General features: G+C 37.2%; 1 protein-coding gene across 11 annotated transcripts in view; it reads left to right on the top strand.

Annotated features, from left to right (window-relative positions):
- The window catches only part of kirrel3b (kirre like nephrin family adhesion molecule 3b), a 227,424-nt gene that overhangs the window by 188,611 nt on the left and 18,546 nt on the right, over positions 1 to 20,267 (top strand). For all 11 annotated transcript variants that reach the window (XM_083552370.1, XM_083552367.1, XM_083552362.1 and 8 more), the window contains exons 6-9: positions 6,703 to 6,808; positions 12,835 to 12,983; positions 13,240 to 13,367; positions 15,408 to 15,534. In XM_083552370.1, the coding sequence (XP_083408496.1) occupies positions 6,703 to 6,808; positions 12,835 to 12,983; positions 13,240 to 13,367; positions 15,408 to 15,534 (510 nt within the window). The remainder of the gene's footprint in view (positions 1 to 6,702; positions 6,809 to 12,834; positions 12,984 to 13,239; positions 13,368 to 15,407; positions 15,535 to 20,267) is intronic.

Below are 20,267 nucleotides of genomic sequence, written 5' to 3'. Positions count from 1 at the left end.
TCTTTAACTTCAACTTCACTACATTTTAAAGTCAAATATCTGACTTTTTACTAAACTAAATTCTGCAAAATCAGTTGTAATTTTTATTTATGAGCGCATAAAAACCTAACTGGTCAAACACGCAGCAAGTCACAAATCAGTGTAGAGTGAGTGCTCTTTTTTTAAACTTGTTTTAATTACTGCTTGGTGGTGTTTACTTCACCAAGTAAATGTATAAAGGGAGCATTTTTACTGAGTACGTTTTTACCTACTGTATCTCTGTATCTAGACTGTATGCTTTGTGTACTTCGTCCACCACTGCTAGTGTACTAGTCTGCATATAATACAGCATAGGAAGTTTCATATGTTATCCAAAAGATTGTGTCCTATAGGTTGCTGGGTGGTTTTTGTCCTCTAAATTGTCTTTAGATAAATTGGTCTCCCATTCAAGATGTATTTACACCAAGCACCCAGTGTCTATCAAATTGGTTTTCAAATCCACTGCAAACCAAACCAAGATAAAACAGGTACTGAGGATGCATCACAGAATTTATCAAGACAGCTGACATCCTTGTTTTGTAGGCCTTTATTGATCTAAGTGTGGGCATATTAAAGTGTTAGGGGAACAAAATGGCATGTGAACTATTTTTTTTTTTCCCTACCTCTTCTTGTATTCCTTGCACATTAAAAGGTCTAGAATCATATTTTGCAACCTTCCCCATCATCTCTTATTTAAAACCTCTGTGCAGTCTTTCTGGGGAACATCTGGCCACTGTGACCCAGTGAGAAGGGAGATTGAGCTTTAAAAGAAAGGACGAAGCCGTTCATGCTGCCTCATCCTCCCTGCAAGAAGTTGGCCGATTGTTCCAATATGCCATCTGCGCTCTGCTTTGAACTTCCGATCAAAAAGCTGTCAGCGCACCACTGTCGTCGTCTCATTCTTTATTTATTTATTTTTCATCTCTCCTCTCTTGCTGCTCCTCTGCTCCCCTGTTGTTGTCGAATCTGTCGTGATGGTGGCTCTGTTTCAGACCCCTGCGTGCACTCTCCAGATGAAGGCGAGAAATTAGCACCGCTGCATATTGATGGCCTGTCGCTCACATGAGGCTCAAACTGGAGAGCAAACTCATGCATTTATACATCAAAGTGACAAACTGATTTTATTAAGCCACTGTCCCTCAAACAAGACCGGGTCGATGGAGCTGTCTCAAGCCCCAGTCAAACTGCCTACAGAGGTTCTCAAATGGTATCTACATGACCTGTGTAACCCAGTTACTCTTCTTTTTTTTCTTGGCTCCATTTGTCTAAGGAGAGCAAGAGGTTGCTTGCTGTGATGTATAAGAATGTGAACGAACCACATGCATTAAGTTTCAAATATTCATCCTCTGACAGAACTCCTTTTTTCACCATGACCTGAGTTAAAACAAATATTCATTTCTAATCACAATTTATTAGAATTCCAATTAAATTTAATTATATTTGCGGTCATGACCCAGTTTTGGCTTATACAACAAGCAGTTGAACTGGACTGTCCTACAATCAAGGTGAGTGCATCTCTGGTTGTCTTGTAGCTATCTCTGCACAATTTGTCCAATTAGGTGATACTAACGTTACACAGGTAACCGTATGGTGACCATGCGAGCTGCTGTGTGATCAGCTTGGCTGCCCGGTGGAGCAGGATGTCTCGTGGGTTTCAAAATTTGCATTCCATCTTGCGCTGGCAGGGACGGGCCTGGCACAGTTGTCTGTGTATCTGTGTGTGTGTGTGTGTGTGTGTGTGTGTGTGTGTGTGTGTGTGTGTGTGTGTGTGTGTGTGTGTGTGTGTGTGTTGAGCCATATTCCCTGCACAGACAAAAGCAGAAGAGGTTCAGGATGCCACCTGGAACACAATCCAACTGGGAATGCAGCAGCTGAGCTCACTCTGTCCAGCTGTGTACCTTCAGGGTACATAAACTACAAGAACACACGCACACAAAAACGCTCAGCTGGGACTCAGCAGTGTGGGCCTAGTGTAATTCTATTTCTAATGCCAGTCTCCCTGCCCATTTTTCTCCACCGCTGCTCGAGACCATGCCCAATAGAGATTCTATTGCTGTAACTGGACTCGCAGCACATGGAGACAGGATTGCTTACAAATACACACAATGTATTGATGCCAACCTGATCCAGATCCACTCTGATATAGACTTCCTCTATATTTTTCCTAACTTTCTTCTACCCTACCTTTCAACATCACCATGTGTCACAAATTCTGATGTGAGCCACTCAATGCACTCTGTTCACAAGTGTCTCTAACTGCTTAACAATCCTTTCCCTTTTTTTTAATTGGGATTTTTCCTTTTGTTGGATTCTGTCCAACAAAGGTCCAGTAGTTACAGAGAAACATGACTTTTTTCCAGAGAATGTGGCATTTGGCAGTTGACTCTTGAACAGATATGAAGAACAAGGGAAAAGAAATGAGTTTGAAATTGCTTTTTGAACTGGAAATCTCTCGGCTGAATAAGAGGGAACCACACTCAGGCTCATGTGCCAATTGTTCCCTTCTTTTTCACCATTGGTAGCAGTGTATAAATCATTAAAAAGGATTTGTTGCATGAATATCCAAACTAGAGAGACCACAAAAGTACAGCATATTTATGAGTTTTTATACTGTTAGCATGGGAAAAAAATAGGTTTCATCTAATCTTAAAGTTTGGATCTGTAATGATAGAAAACCTTTACAATATTCCAATCGTGACTATCCTTCAAAAGACTTTGTACCATTCGTCTTTATATTATACAGAAAAATAATGACGTGTTATCCAATGATCTGGTGTCACCCAAAAGAGATTGGGTTCCCTTTTGAGTTTGTTTGCTTTGTTTTTTTCCTCAGCACCATCACAAGTCTTTTGCTCATTAGGGATCTAAATATACAGTACATCCAGAGCTCTTGAAAGCTGCACTGTGGCAATGTCTATTATCAAAAGTGCTGTTCAAATCAAGCTTTATTGAATCTAATTCTTTGGATTGTCTGCAATGGCTCTGAGGAAGCCAAGGACCTTTGTTCATGTTGTCAAAACTTTACTTAATGCACAAATATATGTAATACTTAAACATACATTTCTGACAACTTCCAAGTAAGTTCCTACATAACTAAAACTTTCAAATGATATATATATATATATATATATATATATATATATATATATATATATATATATATATATATATATATATATATATATATACAGTGGGTACGGAAAGTATTCAGACCCCCTTAAATTTTTCACTCTTTTTTATTTTGCAGCCATTTGCTAAAATCATTTAAGTTCATTTCTTTTCCTCATTAATGTACACATAGCACCCTATATTGACAGAAAAACACAGAATTGTTGACACTGTTGCAGATTTATTAAAAAAGAAAAACTAAAATATCACATGGTCCTAAGTATTCAGACCCTTTGCTCAGTATTTAGTAGAAGCCGCCTTTTGATCTAATACAGCCATGAGTCTTTTTGGGAAGGCTGCCACAAGTTTTTCACACCTGGATTCAGGGATCCTCTGCCATTCCTCCTTGCAGATCCTCTCCAGTTCTGTCAAGTTGGACGGTAAACGTTGGTGAACAGCTATTTTTAGGTCTCTCCAGAGATGCTCAATTGGGTTTAAGTCATTGCTCTGGCTGGGCCATTCAAGAACAGTCACGGAGTTGTTGTGAAGCCACTCCTTCGTTATTTTAGCTGTGTGCTTAGGGTCATTGTCTTGTTGGAAGGTAAACCTTCAGCCCAGTCTGAGGTCCAAAGCACTCTGGAGAAGGTTTTCGTCCAGGATATCCCTGTGCTTGGCCGCATTCATCTTTCCCTTGATTGCAACCAGTCGTCCTGTCCCTGCAGCTGAAAAACACCCCCACAGCATGATGCTGCCACCACCATGCTTCATTGTTGAGACTGTACTGGACAGGTGATGAGCAGTGCCTGGTTTTCTCCACACATACCGCTTAGAATTAAGGCCAAAAAGTTCTATCTTGGTCTCATCAGACCAGAGAATCTTATTTCTCACCATCTTGGAGAACTCTATGCGGGTTTTTCATGTGTCCTGCACTGAGGAGAGGCTTCCGTCGGGCCACTCTGCCATAAAGCCCCGACTTGTGGAGGGCTGCAGTGATGGTTGACTTTCTACAACTTTCTCCCATCTCCCGACTGCATCTCTGGAGCTCAGCCATAGTGATCTTTGGGTTCTTCTTTACCTCTCTCACCAAGGCTCTTCTCCCCCGATAGCTCAGTTTGGCCGGTTGGCCAGCTCTAGGAAGGGTTCTGGTCGTCCCAAACGTCTTCCATTTGAGGATTATGGAGGCCACTGTGCTCTTAGGAACCTTAAGTGCAGCAAAAAAAATTTTGGAACCTTGGCCAGATCTGTGCCTTGCCACAATTCTGTCTCTGAGCTCTTCAGGCAGTTCCTTTGACCTTAATGATTCTCATTTGCTCTGACATGCATTGTGATCTGTAAGGTCTTATATAAACAGGTGTGTGGCTTTCCTAATCAAGTCCAATCAGTATAATCAAAAATTTCTGGACTCAAATGAAGGTGTAGAACCATCTCAAGGATGATCAGAAGAAATGGAAAGCACCTGAGTTAAATATTTGAGTGTCACAGCAAAGGGTCTGAATACTTAGGACCATGTGATATTTCAGTTTTTCTTTTTTAATAAATCTGCAAAAAGGTCAACAATTCTGTGTTTTTCTGTCAGTATGGGGTGCTATGTGTACATTCATGAGGAAAAAAAAAATAACTTAAATGATTTTAGCAAATGGCTGCAATATAACAAAAAGTGAAAAATTTAAGGGGGTCTGAAAACTTTCCGTACCCACTGTATATATACATACAGTACACATAATTGTTATTATTATTTTTATTCTTTTTTAAAATGTAGAGTACTTATTATGCATCTCTCTTAAGTGTTGTTTTTGGATTTTCACTTTGATCCATCTTAACCAGCAGAAAAGCTCTGCCAGAGAGTGCATGAAGAAATGAAAGAAAATGAGAAACGGTACATGAGAACCAAAGTCAACATTTACTTAATGAGCGTAACTGATGGGCTTGTTATTTTTAAGCCCAGTTTTAATATCATGATCAGGATAGTGTTTGCTTCTTGCTTTAATACTCGACACATTAGGAGGAAATCTGACTATAATTAATCCTAATATGTGTAGCTACACATTAAATATTCATTATGTGCTTATTATCCCTTTACTATTTTTTAAAGACTGAATTTAATTCCAGGAGTTAGTCCAGAGTATAAAGAGCTACCATGAGACACATTTGTATTCTGGAGCTATTTTACTAATTGTCACTATGACATTTCATATACTGTAAATGGCCAGGTTTACTAAATGAACGCTATATTGCAGCTATTTTAACCACCATTTATGTGTGGGCAGAACAGTAGGACCCTGGGTGTTACGAATGATGAATGCTTCATGTTTGGCTTCCAAGCTTTGTGAGTTGGTGTATACTATATATTTTTTATAATGAACTATCACCCCCAAATAAAGTTCTTCACCCAAACTTTTACCACAGATGTTGAAGGCAAACATTTGTATAGTATGTCATTGGATGCAGTAGAATAAATCTTTTAAATAGAGAATTACATTTACCTAAACTAGGAGACCCAAACCTGTTCCAGCATGCCCATGCCACTGTGCATAAAGCCAGATTTATTAAGATTTACATGGGTTGGAGTGGAAGATCCTGCTATAGAGCTCTGACCTCAACAATATTGAACACCTTTGGAATAATTGGAACACAGACTGCACCACAGACCCCCCTCATGTCACCTACATTAGTAAATGACTTCATGAGCACAAATATCATCGAGGACACTTCAAAATCGAATGGATTTTAAATCAACCTGGTTTCAAAATTACCCCACAACTATTATCTATTATAATATTTTATGCACCCAGCAGCAAACACATGATGGTTTGGCAGGAAGCAGAAGTGACTGAAAATGTCACAGAAAAAAGAAATTTTGAATTTGTTTAATTTTGAATTTTATTTTTGTGCTTGTGCTCACCGCTCGTTGTACAAATCATGCCCATTATAAAATGGTGAAGCTTTTCATGCTGTCAGATCAGTTTAAGCAGCTCTAGGTGCAGTTTTTTTTATTTTTTAAGCATTCCAGTTAAAATTCAGTCAATGGGTTTTTTCCTCTCTTTCTCTCTAAAATTCTTTTATTGCAAAATGATGATATTTACATCCAGTCTTCTTCTGTATAGTGATATATATATATATATATATATATATATATATATATATATATATATATATATATATATATATATATATATATATATATATATATATATAAAACCAAACTTTACTTAACTTTATTTTTGTGCTATGTCTGTAGTTACATCTAAATTCTGAATACAAAGTACACAATTTTGATATTAACTCTTCATAAATTTGTGCAAATCAAATCTTTAAATATAGCCGGAAGTCAGTCAATGCTACCAGTCTTAGAAATAAACTAATATTTTACATCGTGCAAATAAATGCATCCTATTAAAGGTGCTGAAACCATCTGTTTTGGTCATTGAGAAAGGTTAAGGACTCTAAATATTGTTTTCAGTGCAGAAAGTAATTAAATGGCCTACAAAAGGTGGTGTAGAATCTTGATCTTAATAAAAGAAGCAGAAGGTTGGTGCTTTGGGTTTGAACATGTTGCTGTGTCTGTTCTCCTTGCAGACTTACCACTGGTGAACCTCTCAGTTGAACCTCAGCCAGTGTTGGAAGGAAACCTGGTGAAGTTCCACTGCTCTGCTAAAGCCAATCCACCAGTCACTCAGTTCAGGTAATATGCTTGTGTATAAAGCAAATTACACACACACACACACACACACACACACACACACACATATACACACATATGCACATGTGCTTCATGGCGAATTTTGGTGCTGATTTTAGACTTGGCGTGTCAGTAAAACAGATGTTTAGTAATTAAAAGTTATTTTTCTGTGGCGTTTATAATTTTGTTCTATATCTGAGTAATGAAAGGATGCCGTGAATAAATGTGTGTTGCTTTGAAGGTTTTAATTTGATCTCTTCTACATGTATATATTTATAATAATAATATGTGATACAAATGGTCAAACTGAAGTGCGTGCTTCATTAATCATGTTTTATATATATATATATATATATATATATATATATATATATATATATATATATATATATATATATATATATATATATATATATATAAGAATATAAAAGTATATATACATAAAAGAATTTCAGTACTAAATATGTTTGAGAAACAGGCTCAAATTCCTTTGAATATCATCATATACTTATCTAAAGGCCAGGTTTCATACCTTTTTAAAGCATATCTTTTGCAAACATTGGACTTTGTGATATTTGCCTTGCCAAGTTTAGGAGCAGATGGACATACTGACATTTCTTGCTAAACAGATGGAACTAAGAGCTAGCTATATTTTTCTTTTTTCAATTCCAACCCACATGGGGATGTATTTCTGAACATGCTTTTAAGCAAAGACTTTCAATCTAAGGTTAGTTAGGTATGAAAAGTGTAAAATTCCAATTCCCAGAAACCACTTAAAGCACAAAGTCTTTAGAATTGTTAGGAAAATGGAAAAGAGATGTAGAGTGCACACAGGTGCCTGAACTGAGAAGCAAGAAACCTTCTAATGGAGTTTGATTTCCTTTTGAAATAATACACCATGAAGTCCAGAATTGCTTTGGTTTGCTTATTGATTCAGACCAGAGGAGTGATGTGCATCTGTAGTTCTCTAAGGTCATTTTTTATTTTGTCTCATTCCTAAATGTAGCAGTGGTCATGCAGGCTTTTTTTTCCTCAGAGACTTTTACAACCTAAGGAAAACAGTTTGTTGGATGTTACACAGCTCATTGATCCAATAAGAGAACAGAAGAGAACAAAATCAATGGCATTTAACGTTGAAATATCCAGACATTTAAAAAAGCAATGCAGCCATTCTGATGTATTCTGTTTTCCTAAATATAATCCAATACAGAGTATTACTTCACATTACTTCAGAGTGCTAGTTTATTAACTCTGATTAATTCCAAGTCAATAACAGAGAAGATCTTGTGTATGTTGAGTTCCTTCAAATATACATATCAACAGAAAACATGAAGAAATATAGATGCACTGATTGAAAATGAGAGATGGACTGAAATGAGTTCTTGGTAGATGGGTTTAATCACTTTAGAGAGATAGTGAGACAGGGTAGGGCCAAAGGGAGGTTATGAAACACAGAGAAGTATGAACTACATCAGACAGAGCAGAAACAGACCATAATACATTATGTCTGTTGTAAAATTCTGCTTTTCTGTGCATGTTAAGTTTAAGAAGTCTTCTTGTAACCCCAAAGAAATCCCTTGGCACTTTACTGATTCTTGCTCAGTCTCTATTTCTGTCAGATTCTCTACTATCTTGCTCTCAATTAAGGAAGCTACATTGGCCTTACTTTATAAATTTTGCCATGTTATACTAGCTGCAATATTAATACTTCACTGAACATTTTCAGGAACAATGTCCTCCCATTCTGAACTCTTAACATCCTCCCCTTGCAAGTATTACCTTTCATTTCTCTGGTCTCGTTACACGTTTGCGATTTGAACAACACTGTTGATTGGCACATGCCTTGATGAATTTCAGAGTGGGAATGCACTGAGGTATGAAACTAGAACTTGGATCAATAAAAGATGATCATTGGGCACTTGTGCACCATATTTTTTTTTAACTATACAAGGATCAGTGTGTTGGGGGGCACTGGGGTGCATTGTTATGTGAGAGATGGCAAACAAAAACCTGATGAATTTATATAGGAGATGGAAACATGCTCGGTGTGTTGCAGTACGTGTCTATCCTATCCTATCCTATCCTATCCCATCCTATCCTATCCTATCCTATCCTATCCTATCCTATCCTATCCTATCCTATAGATAGAAGAGAAGACACATCTTGCAAGACCCCTTGATGGGATTCCATCCTTCCACCATATAAAGATATAAAATCCCCTGAATCTCTCGTGCCTGCAATGATTATGCCGTGGTTTTTGCTTGTGTGTTTGCACAGCTTTGCCATGTTTTTTGTTTAGTTACATATCTCCATATTAATGTTTTTGAGGTGCTGGAGATGAAGCTTTCGTTCCCAGTTCAATGCGCCTGCCGAGGGTTTTATGTGCACACACAGAAAATAGGGAATGCTACTTGTTTTTCAGTGCCCGGCGATCCCTTGTGACTCTGCTTATGTTACTGAAATAGGCATACACATTGAGCAAATTGCTTAGAACAGGATCTAAGAGCCAAGGGTGTGAGCGATAAGAATTCTGGCAATGTGTCTGTGCACTGATGGTGAAATAAAATGATCTCCCAGTAACTGTGTGAAACTTCTGAGCCAGAAATAACATATACTAAATATGTTGGAACATGGACAGAGAGAGATATAAAGTCACAGAGATTATGGTTGGGGCAGGAGAGATAAATTTAGAAAAAGGGATCACCATTGCATGCAAGATTCTACTCGGCAGTATAATGAAACATCACTCATACAGCTGTAAAGATGAGAAAACATATCAACTCAATCAACAACCCCACCCTTTTTTTTGTTACAGAAAACCTGATGGATATTGTGTGGCTGCCAATCACAGAGATGTCTCTCTATAGATAAATCTCTCATCTCCAGACTCAATGATATTGAAATGTCTCTGCACCTGAGCAAATCCCTGAGTGAAGTGAATTTATTGTCAAGTGTAATCTCCAACAGCAATCTCAAACATACCTAACAGAGCTCTTTTAAAAATGCAGAATAATCAAGATGATCTGGGTTTGTTCCAGCTGGAGACAAGAAGAGCTTAAAGGTTTTAAATCGCTAAAATAATACCAAAAGCTTGCTTCAGTGTTAATAAATATCCATCCTGCGTATTATAGTAGGCATGACACAATTCAGGGAGTAGAGAATTCTTGGCTCAAAGTTGCAGAAGCCTGTTTAAAACTGAGCTGGATGTTTGTACAGGTTCTCTAGTTTCTTCCCATCACCCAGTAAAATGCCAGTATGTTAACTGACTACGAGAAATCGCCCCAGGGTGTAAATGGTTATGTTCATAGTGCCCGGCAATGAAACAGCATCTTCCTGTTGAAGATGCTGTTTTTGGGAATATATATATATAATTGGGAATATATATATATATATATATATATATATATATATATATATATATATATATATATATATATATATATATATATATATATATATATATTCCCAATTTTTGTACAATATTGTATACAACTTTTAGTTAAAGGTTTTGGTTAATGTCCAAATTATGGGTCAGTATCAATATTTCCTACCATTTACTTCCATGCAGGTGTTCCCATTCCGGTTTCTCTGCCTGAGAAGGCTTATATACATATCTCTAGTCGAAACATTGTGGAAATGATGACTCAGATGGAGTCCCGAGGTATATAGGCACCAAAAACTTGTTGACAAAAGAAAAACACCTATTAAGTCTAATTATTGTCACAAACATGTCAGGAGACTTTCCAGGAGCCTGGAAAGTAGAAACATTAAAACCTAATTAATGTAATGTAGAATAACAGTAATTTATAGGAAATGATGTACAAACATCTAATAACCACAGTTATTCAGTTTGAAAACAGGGTTTTGTGAAGGGATTTTGAGCAGTTTCTGGTTGTAGTCTTCGTTACGGTAATATATGAAAGGAAAGCTCTTTTTTTCTGTCACTTTTTCAGGGTTTTCCTGAGGGAAAAATGTAACAAATTAATGGAAATTCATTTCCGATAATTGGCTATGCCATTCTCTTTGATTGGGAGAAATGTAGCAATTCTGAAGTCTTGGTATTTTATTTGCTGTTAAAAAAACCTCCATATAATCCTTCTATGAGAAGGCACACTCATTCAGATTTCATAAATCTGAAACGGAAATTGATTTTCTTGCTAAGTTTCTTTCAACTAGCTGCACAACCTACTGACACCATCCAACAAGTTACTGCAAGTGGTACATTTTACTGTTTTCTCCAAACTTATCTCAATTGAACTTTTATACTTTAGCTTTCATGGTCAGCTTAATAAAAAGAAATTCAGTATGTACCTTGCATAGACATTACTATAAAAAAAAGAAAGAAAGAAGCTTGGCAAAAGTTTCCAGAGCATCGCAGGTCTCTTCATGTTCGTTTGATGTACTTTTTTTCTGATATTGCTTGTCATCATAACATGCTTCTTTTGAGAGTCATGCTCTTGTGGATAATGTTTTTGAAGATTAAGCTACAGATTGGACGCCATGCTGTACACACTGGCAAACATGCTGCACATCTGGACGGGCAGCCATGAATATGGTTTAATTTTGAATCTAATAACACAAAGACATTCGGGCACGTTAAAAGACTTCATGTCTGATGCTTGATAAGCATCCTCAGAACCCACTGGAAAACAAGGCTATTTAGAGCCACATAGAATTACCGCACTAGCCTATCTATTGATTTGGTTCCAGAGAAGGGTGTGGAGTGTTGTTTGGGAACGGGGTGGTGTATTCACTTTGGTAGGCACATAGATGGTGAGTGCTGGTCTAATTACTCATAAAGAGAAAGTTTCAGACTGCAGCACAGTCTCTTTTCCAAGAGCAATTATGTCTGGGGCTGAGGCGACACAAGCTCCCATCTGCCCTGGTTTGAATATTTTTGGAAACGCAGGTGTTCCTTTGCACATCGAGCTGACAGAGTTCTCAGCCACCCTCACACAAGCTATAGTGCAAATCCAAGCATTTCTGCTTTTAAATGATTCTTATTAGGCTCAACATTGTGGATTTAATGAATGTAGGCAATGCTAATTTGTGATTTATTTTGCACCTTTAGTTTGAGAAACATATCTATTTTTATAGACGTGTGTAATTCTGTGGCATTCTTTTTCTCCACTATGATGTAACTGGGACAGAATGTACCAATTTTCAGAGATTTTTTTTTTTTTCATTGCCTTGAACAAATGAAGCTCAAGTCAGACACCAACAGCCCTGGTGACGTTCTAGGAATCGTTACAGAAGCAGGATGGGATACAAGGCATGATGCCACAGGATGCTGCTTTCCAACACAAATGAAGCACTTCTCATGTAGAGATACATCGATTCATTAATGCCTGCCTCCTTTGTGCTGCGGATGGCTGGTGCCATTTACTAACGTTTGCCGCGGCCTGCCTATTTGTCACTTTGAGATTTGTTTTCCTCAGCGGTGTAATGGAAGTGTAGGCTGTCAGCTTGCTACCAAGGCATTGAAAACATGCTGAGGCCAACAGGGATCAGTCACTTCAATGATTCCCGTACCACACAATGTCGCAGAGACTCTAAAACCACTAGCATGTAAGGGCATGTAGCACTTGTCATTGTGTTTCAGCAACAAAATATTAGCCAGACATCATGCTTTGTTTTGTCTGCATGACGTAGTTATTTGGATCTTCTGGCTCTGCTGTAGCGCCATGAGAAATAGTATTGAGATTCTTATTGTATGGATGAATAGCTTACGGTGCTCATTTATTTCCATTCAACTGAGAGATTGACAAAAGATGTTGGACCTGTTTTTCTTTTTTTCTTTTGTAATAGTTTTATTTCTTTTTTTTTTTTCTTTTTTTTTTTTTTTTTCATTTCAGATCCTGTGATCTTGTCTACAGCTCCGCATTAGCTCTACCTTCTGTTATATTATAATATTATATCATCAGTAAATAATACAACTCAGTATAATCAGTATAATATTACAACTCAGTACTAGACTACAATATAATGCTCAAATTATTTACATCCTCTTTACTGATTACATTTTACAGGTGGGCCAAAGGTGGTCATGTGATCAAAGAAGTATCCGGAGACACCTATGAAGTCGTAGTGGACCACACCTTTTTCACAGATGCCGTTTCCTGTGAGGTCACCAACCCTTTAGGAAGTACAAACATCAGCCGCAACGTAGACGTCTACTGTGAGTTTCCTGCTGGCTTTTGGTTAAAAAAAAAAAAAAAAAAAAACTTTTTCAATTACTGACTTGTTATTTCTGCATTGCAATTAAATTGAACTATGTGTTATCTGTATAAAAAAAATCATTAAATATAGTTATAACACCAGCTTACTGAAAATAATCAACTCGGTGCTTGTTTGCCACAGCCAGAGAAAATTAAATTGCATGTTCTGGCCCCGTGTCTTATCAATCCTGCTGAGCGAATGTTTGTTTTCTGCAGTTGGACCTCGTATGGCTGCTGAGCCGCAGTCCCTGCAGGTGGACCTGGGATCGGATGCGTTGTTTAATTGCGCATGGACGGGAAACCCCTCTCTCACAATTGTGTGGATGAAAAGAGGGTCTGGAGTGGTGAGTTTTTTATATTGATTGTGAAATTATGTTTTAAACTTCCTCACTCCAAAAAGTAGCCTTGGAAGATTTTCGCTTCCTGTTAAACATTTTATAATGCATTTAATGATCATGTTATAATGCATTTAATGTTCATGTTATAATGCATTTAATGATCGTGTTATAATGCATTAAATGATCATGCTATAATGCATTTAGTGATCATGTTAGAATGTATTTTAAGTCATTCACTTCCTTGTGAATATTACATACAGCAAACAGCATTTATAATTAAATTTAGAATAAGCTTTTGTATAATCCATTATATAATATCTCCCAACACCAAAGAGCCTGAGCCCACTTTTGTATAGTGATTCGTAGTATCTGTGTGGGTTCTTTCTTTCTTTCTTTCTTTCTTTCTTTCTTTCTTTCTTTCTTTCTTTCTTTCTTTCTTTCTTTCTTTCTTTCTTTCTTTATTTCTTTCTTTCTTTCTTTCTTTCTTTCTTTCTTTCTTTCTTGTCTGAATGGACTTGTCGGTGTCTCTAAGACTAAATCTAATGCGCCTAACAAATGCTAAATACATCATGGCTGCATTCCTTTGGTATGAGTAATATGCGTTTATACATTTTAATTCCTATAACATTTGCAGAAGGTGTTACCAAAATGTTAGTAACTGTTGCTCTACAGGCTTGAACTTATTAGATTACTCGATAATGAGCTGAGGACTTGAACCTGATATGATAGAGCAGAAAACTTTTTGCACTATAAATTATATGGTATAAATCTATTTTATTTGAATAGTCTCATGAACTCTATATTATCCCACCATTCGCTCATACTGTGCAAACGTCTCTAGGAGATGAGGAACACCTCAGAGGAATGAAGTCATGAGAATGTGGAATGGGCAGCTTTATTTAGAAATTTGAGTAGGCAAATTCTGGGCACCGATCAGCATGACGGTCTCATCAAGCGATTTCCCACGAAGCTTGTTTATCGTTTTTTTAAGTAATCATTACCATGCGCATGCTGATTAATCTATAAAACCTATAAATGGTAGCTGTATATGTACAGTGATACCTTCTGGAAAATGATACTTTTGGGTTCTTCTCACCTCCTCCAGAAAGGAGCAACACAGGATCGAAAGTGAAATGCAGTGCATTGGGCTAGTTCATTCATTTCTGATTTAATGTGTCGGAAAGATTCAATAGTTTATTGTCAAATGTGCAGGAAACTGTCTGTAACACCATACAACCTCTGGCATTAATTATAGAGGACAAAACGAAACATGCATTATGAATTTAAAAGATAGCAGTGTTGCGAAAATACAAAAAAAGGGAAATAAAATACGTAAAGAGTGCAGAGCAAATATGGAGGACATGCATCTGTTTTCAGTGTGCCAAATTGCTCTCTAGCGACGTAACGTGACCATCTATATATTAATCTCGCATGGAATTATTTAAAAATGATTCTTATGTTTCATTTGTTCTCAGAGAAGAACACGTTCATGGTAAAGTGTTTATATGCCGTCTCATTATTGTTACATTAGCACCCTCCCGAGAAACGTTTTCCTAACAATTTTATGGTTCTTTCAGCTTCTCCCATTAGGGGTCGCCACAGCGGATCATTCTTCCTAACAATTTTATTCTAACATCCATAATATAAACAGGAAATGACCTTTAATTTCCAAACAGGCAGGCAAACCATATACTCCGAATACAATGTGCAATTTTTATAGTACTCAGGTGTGCATGGACGTTTCCTTGCCCCGATTAGCGTACCAGCAAGACGTTTCTTCTGCATGATCACCTCGGTTACTAGAACGCAGAGATCTTTGTGTCCTGTTCTGTCATCCCTAGTGAAGTTTTGATGACTGTCAATCCACCATGGAAACTCTGACGGTTTACTTTACTTCTTCCCCAAATTAGATTTTAATAATTCAGCAGAGCCGTTGTAAATCTACGCTGCCCAGCAGTTCTGTTTGTTGTACAATGACCATAATTGTTTTCTTTTGCTAACAGGACTACCTCAGATTTTAACCTTTGTTAACCTTTTAACCCTCAGGTGCTGAGCAATGAGAACATCCTGACTTTAAAATCAGTGAGGCAGGAGGATGCTGGCAAATACGTGTGTCGTGCTGTGGTGCCTCGAGTCGGGGCTGGAGAGAAGGAGGTCGCGCTTACAGTGAACGGTAATTAATTTTTTGTCCATGACATACACGAGGGCATAGTTATTTTAGTAAGAAGCAGTACTTTCACACTTGAAATCCCAATTACACGAAAGCACCTCCACTGACCGTGAGAAAGAGACATTTCTGAGAACCTAAAGCACATCTACGCAGTCTGATTCTGAGATGTTTGCATGATTCAAAAGTCAGTTTATTACACCTCGGTTATGATTGATTTCTTGGTTTAACTTGATTATATTATAAAGTTTAAAACCAAGAAATTTTCATTTTATTCAAATTTTTTAACACTGCAGTACAGAAACACTTGACACATATACCAATAAACGGATAAAGGGTGGAAGCTCAGTGGTTAAGAAATGGATCTGAAGGTCATGAGCTCAAATAAGATGCCGCTGCAGAGCCTTTAAGGAACACGCTTAATTGTTCAGTCATAAATTGCTCTGGATAAGGGCGTCTGTTAAATGCCATAAATGTAATAATAGAAAAAAAATAGTGTATTGGTATTTAGGAAATCTAGAAGTGTCTATTTTGCATATTTAGAAAACTTTGTATTTGTCATTGTATAATTTTCTTTTTATTGTTGTTATTATTATTATTATGATTATTATTATTATTATTATTATTATTATTATTATTATTATTTTAATATTTTATTTATTTTCAATAATGGGCTTTTTGGCAATAAAAAAAATATATATAATAAATAATGAAAATAATAATACTAATAATAATAATAATAATAATAATAACATTAATAATAATAATAATAATAATAATAATCATTAGTAGTAAGCAGCTTTTAAATAAATAAAAACTCAACTTAATAACATTTTCTAAATAAAAAAGGAAATAAGATGAAAAGCATTAAAAGGTGCATTAAAGCAGATGAGCAAATGTGCCCCAGTTGGCGGGAGTTTGACGGTGGCAAACTAATGAAGGGTACAGGATAGTGTGAGACTCAGCTTCTCACCGATAAATGACTTCATTACGCCTGCTTGATATTCAAGCAGCAAACATTAACCATGGAGCCACTTCCACTAGAAGAGAGCTTTGTAGGCAACAAACACTTTGTAGCCTCCTGCTATCATCCAGCACTGTGTCTTGAGCTGATTATAGCAGAAAACATTCAGTCGTTCTGATTTGTTTGGGTTATAAAGGGAGAGAATGCATTGCTAATGTAGTTTGGCCGTAGTAAATTACAGATGTCACCAGTAACCGTATTAGACTGAGTAACTAAGTGTAGAACCTCTAAGAACTGAGGATGTAGAAAGTAAAAAGGGATTTTTTTTCAGACGCTAGCAGAATAAGGCTATGCAGAAAGACAGATTATTGCTAAAGTATCTTTTTTAAATTGTTATTTTGCCTTTAATGTACACTAAAATGTCAAAAGTATTGGGACACCTGACTTTTCCATCCATGTACTTTTTTTCTTAAACTGTTACCATAAGGTTGAAAGCACACAATTTAATAGGCTGTCTTTGGATGTTATATCATTACATATTACATTCATCTGAATTACAAGAACCAAACCTGTTTTAGCATGACGTATCCCTGTGATCAAAGCCAGCTCCATGAACATATGCTTTACATTGGTGGGAGTGGGACATCTTGAGTAGCCTGCTCTAAAAGCTCTGATCTTAACCTTATTGAACACCATTGGAATTAATTAAAATGCTGTTCATTTCCGCAGTCCTTTTCATCTTACAGACGTACCTGACTTCACTAATGCACTTGTAACTGGATAAGAGCAAATCTTGCCAATTACATCCAAAGAGCACATATGAATCTTATGGTCGGGTATCCACTCCCTTGTGTGAACAACATGAACCAGGCATAACTTTATACCATTATATATATATATATATATATATATATATATATATATATATATATATATATATATATATATATATATATATATATATATATATATATATATGTGTGTGTGTGTGTGTGTGTGTGTGTGTGTGTGTGTGTGTACAGTAAATGTGACAGTGAAGTGAATAACACTGATTATCTCTTCATCATGGCACCTGTTAGTAAGAGGGATATATCAGGCTTCAAGTGAACATTTTGTCCTCAATGTTGATGTGTTAGAAGCAGGAAAAATGGGCAAGCGTAAGGATTTGAGCGAGTTTCACAAGGGCCAGATTGTGATGGCTAGACGACTGGGTTAGAGCATCTCCAAAAGTCAAGTCAAGTCAGTCAAGAAGCTTTGATTGTCATTTTAACCATATAAAGCTGATGCAGTCCACAGTGAAATGAGACAAAGTTGCTCCAGAACCCTGATGCTACATCAAACAACATAGTTACATAGCAGAACATAGGGCTAAAAAACTAAAGTAAGATGTCCTAGCCACATAAAGTGCATTGTGTGCAAATGATTGCAAACAGTGCAAGACAAAAGACAGATACACATCTCTTGTGAGATGTTCCTGGTCTGCAGTGGTCAGTATCCAAAGTGGTCCAAGAAAGGAACAGTGGTGAACCGGTGACAGGGTCGTGGGCGGCCGAGGCCCATTGATGCACGTGGGTAGCAAAGGCTGGTCCGTGTTGTCTGATCCAACAGACGAACTCCTGTAGCTCAAACTGCTGAAGAAATTCATGCTGTTAATACTCGACAGGTCAGAACCGTTTTGGCAGCAAAAGGGGACCAGCACAATTTTATCAAATCAAATCAGGCAGGTGGTCATAATGTTATGCCTGATCAGTGAATAGTGTATGTACTACATTGATTATAGAAATATTATATGTGTTATTGCGAAGGCTCAGGCAGATTCGAATGAATAGACTTTCTCTTTTGTACTGTTTCTGTTACATGGCTGTTTTATTCGAGTCACCCAGCCTGAATCCATCTTTGACACTCTACAAAAAAACAGCATCCGTTTGTATCTCGTCAATAATTCAAGCCCACTCTTTCTCAGCAGGCCATTCAGGGAAATGTGTTGGCAATCCTCATTTCAAATGCAGCGCATGTCTGCAGCTTAGGAGGCAGAATTCTTTGAGATCTTTGACATAAGGGTTGTGTGTGTGTGGTACACAAGCATGTTGTTACTGTACCACAGGTCCTGCTACGTTTTTAAAGATGAATATTTTCCAGACATTTCTTAATCAAACAGAAAATCCTGAACTGGATTACTTCTCTTCTACTGCATCAATTTGCCAATGACTAAACAGCATTTGAAAAATGGAATACGGCATTATACTGTAAAATGTATTATGGATTGCAGTGCATTAAAGACTCTACAATGCACAATATACGGGATGGATAAAACCCACACCAATGCTTTCTTTCTTTAAAGAGAGACTAAACTTTAGCGTAGCATATGTCCTTGCGTATATTGTTTTCTGTTCATTTGTACTCTGCGGAAATTCTTTCCCTTTCTTTTTTATTATACTCCAATGATAATAATACTGCAACACTTCGAGAAACTTACAGGAAAGTCCAGACTTTGACCTTGGCATTCCTCGTCTTTCTGGCTGCATGGAGTCTATATCAATTATGGTCCACATTCCGGGACTAAAATTTCTCTCCATATTTTCTATACTTTTGACCATAATTACAAAAATGGTTCCCCAATTCTTAAAACTTCTCAAAGTCAGAGCAATAAAGCTGGAAGAAATTACAATCCAAGCTTGAGGAAAAAATACAAAAGCTTATTCTGTTTTTTCCCAAATGCTAAACCAATTGTTTTGATGCTAACCATTTTTTTTAAAAAGCCACACGTTTTTATTATTTGTCAATATCGCTGCATACTCGGTCACACGTCACTGGTATAAAAAGCTCCCACGGCAGCCTGAAAAACAGCTGAGAGATTCCGAGTGTTCCCCCGAGCCTGCTGTAATTTAATTATAGACCAGCGCTAGCAGGGGAGGCAGTTAGCAGAAAGCGTGCTAATGGATACATATTACCGTTGTCCCATAGTCCCTGCACGTGGAGAGCACTTGTTTGTGGATGTTTATTCGCAGCTTTTTTGTGAGGATTCAATAGTCTTGTGTTATGTCTGGATGTGTTGTGGCATGTGGTTTGTGGATTTTATTTCTCAAGGGTTCATTATTATGTTTCAGATCAGGTATTCAGGATGCAGGCAATCAATCGTGGGCTATACCTGCACGAGTGGGAAAATACATTACCTCATTTTTGGCAGAAACAAAACGTAGTGGTGTGGAGAATCACAGATGTTTTATTAGGTGTGTGTGTGTGTGTGTGTGTGTGTGTGTGTGTGTGTGTGTGTGTGTGTGTGTGTGTGTGTGTGTGTGTGTGCGCTTTGAGTTTGCACTTATATGGAAAACCATATTGCCTGTCAAACTCTGCATCTCTGCTTGATGGACATATGGTTTCATTTTCTATTTAGTGCATCTAACAGAAGTCATTGCTGTGCATCTCTGTGTGTAGATGTGTGTTTCTGTGTGTGACGTCTTTGTTTTCAGCACTCTAATACGACAGCCTTTTCTTATACAGATTTATGAAAAAGTCTTCAGTGTTTCTCTAAGGCGTTTCTGTCATATACCACTTTTTTTTTTTTTTCTTCACAGTCACTTTTCCGGACTGCAGCTGTGTGCCTGTTTTTTTAATCCCACATCCTCCCGCTCTTGCAGATGCTCCGACTGCAGGAATTTGACCCACTCTCCTGCAGTTATTTCTGTCCCTACAGTACCTTCCTGCAATGTTTTCGAAAAAACTCAGCCCTCACCTTCCACTGAACAGAAACAGCTAAATAATTAAAACCCTTAAG

This window comes from Silurus aristotelis (assembly GCF_946808225.1).
Source record: "Silurus aristotelis genome assembly, chromosome: 10".
NCBI classification, from domain to species: domain Eukaryota; kingdom Metazoa; phylum Chordata; class Actinopteri; order Siluriformes; family Siluridae; genus Silurus; species Silurus aristotelis.
The sequence above is the reverse complement of the archived record's forward strand: the minus strand, read 5'-3'. Positions and strand labels throughout refer to the sequence as shown.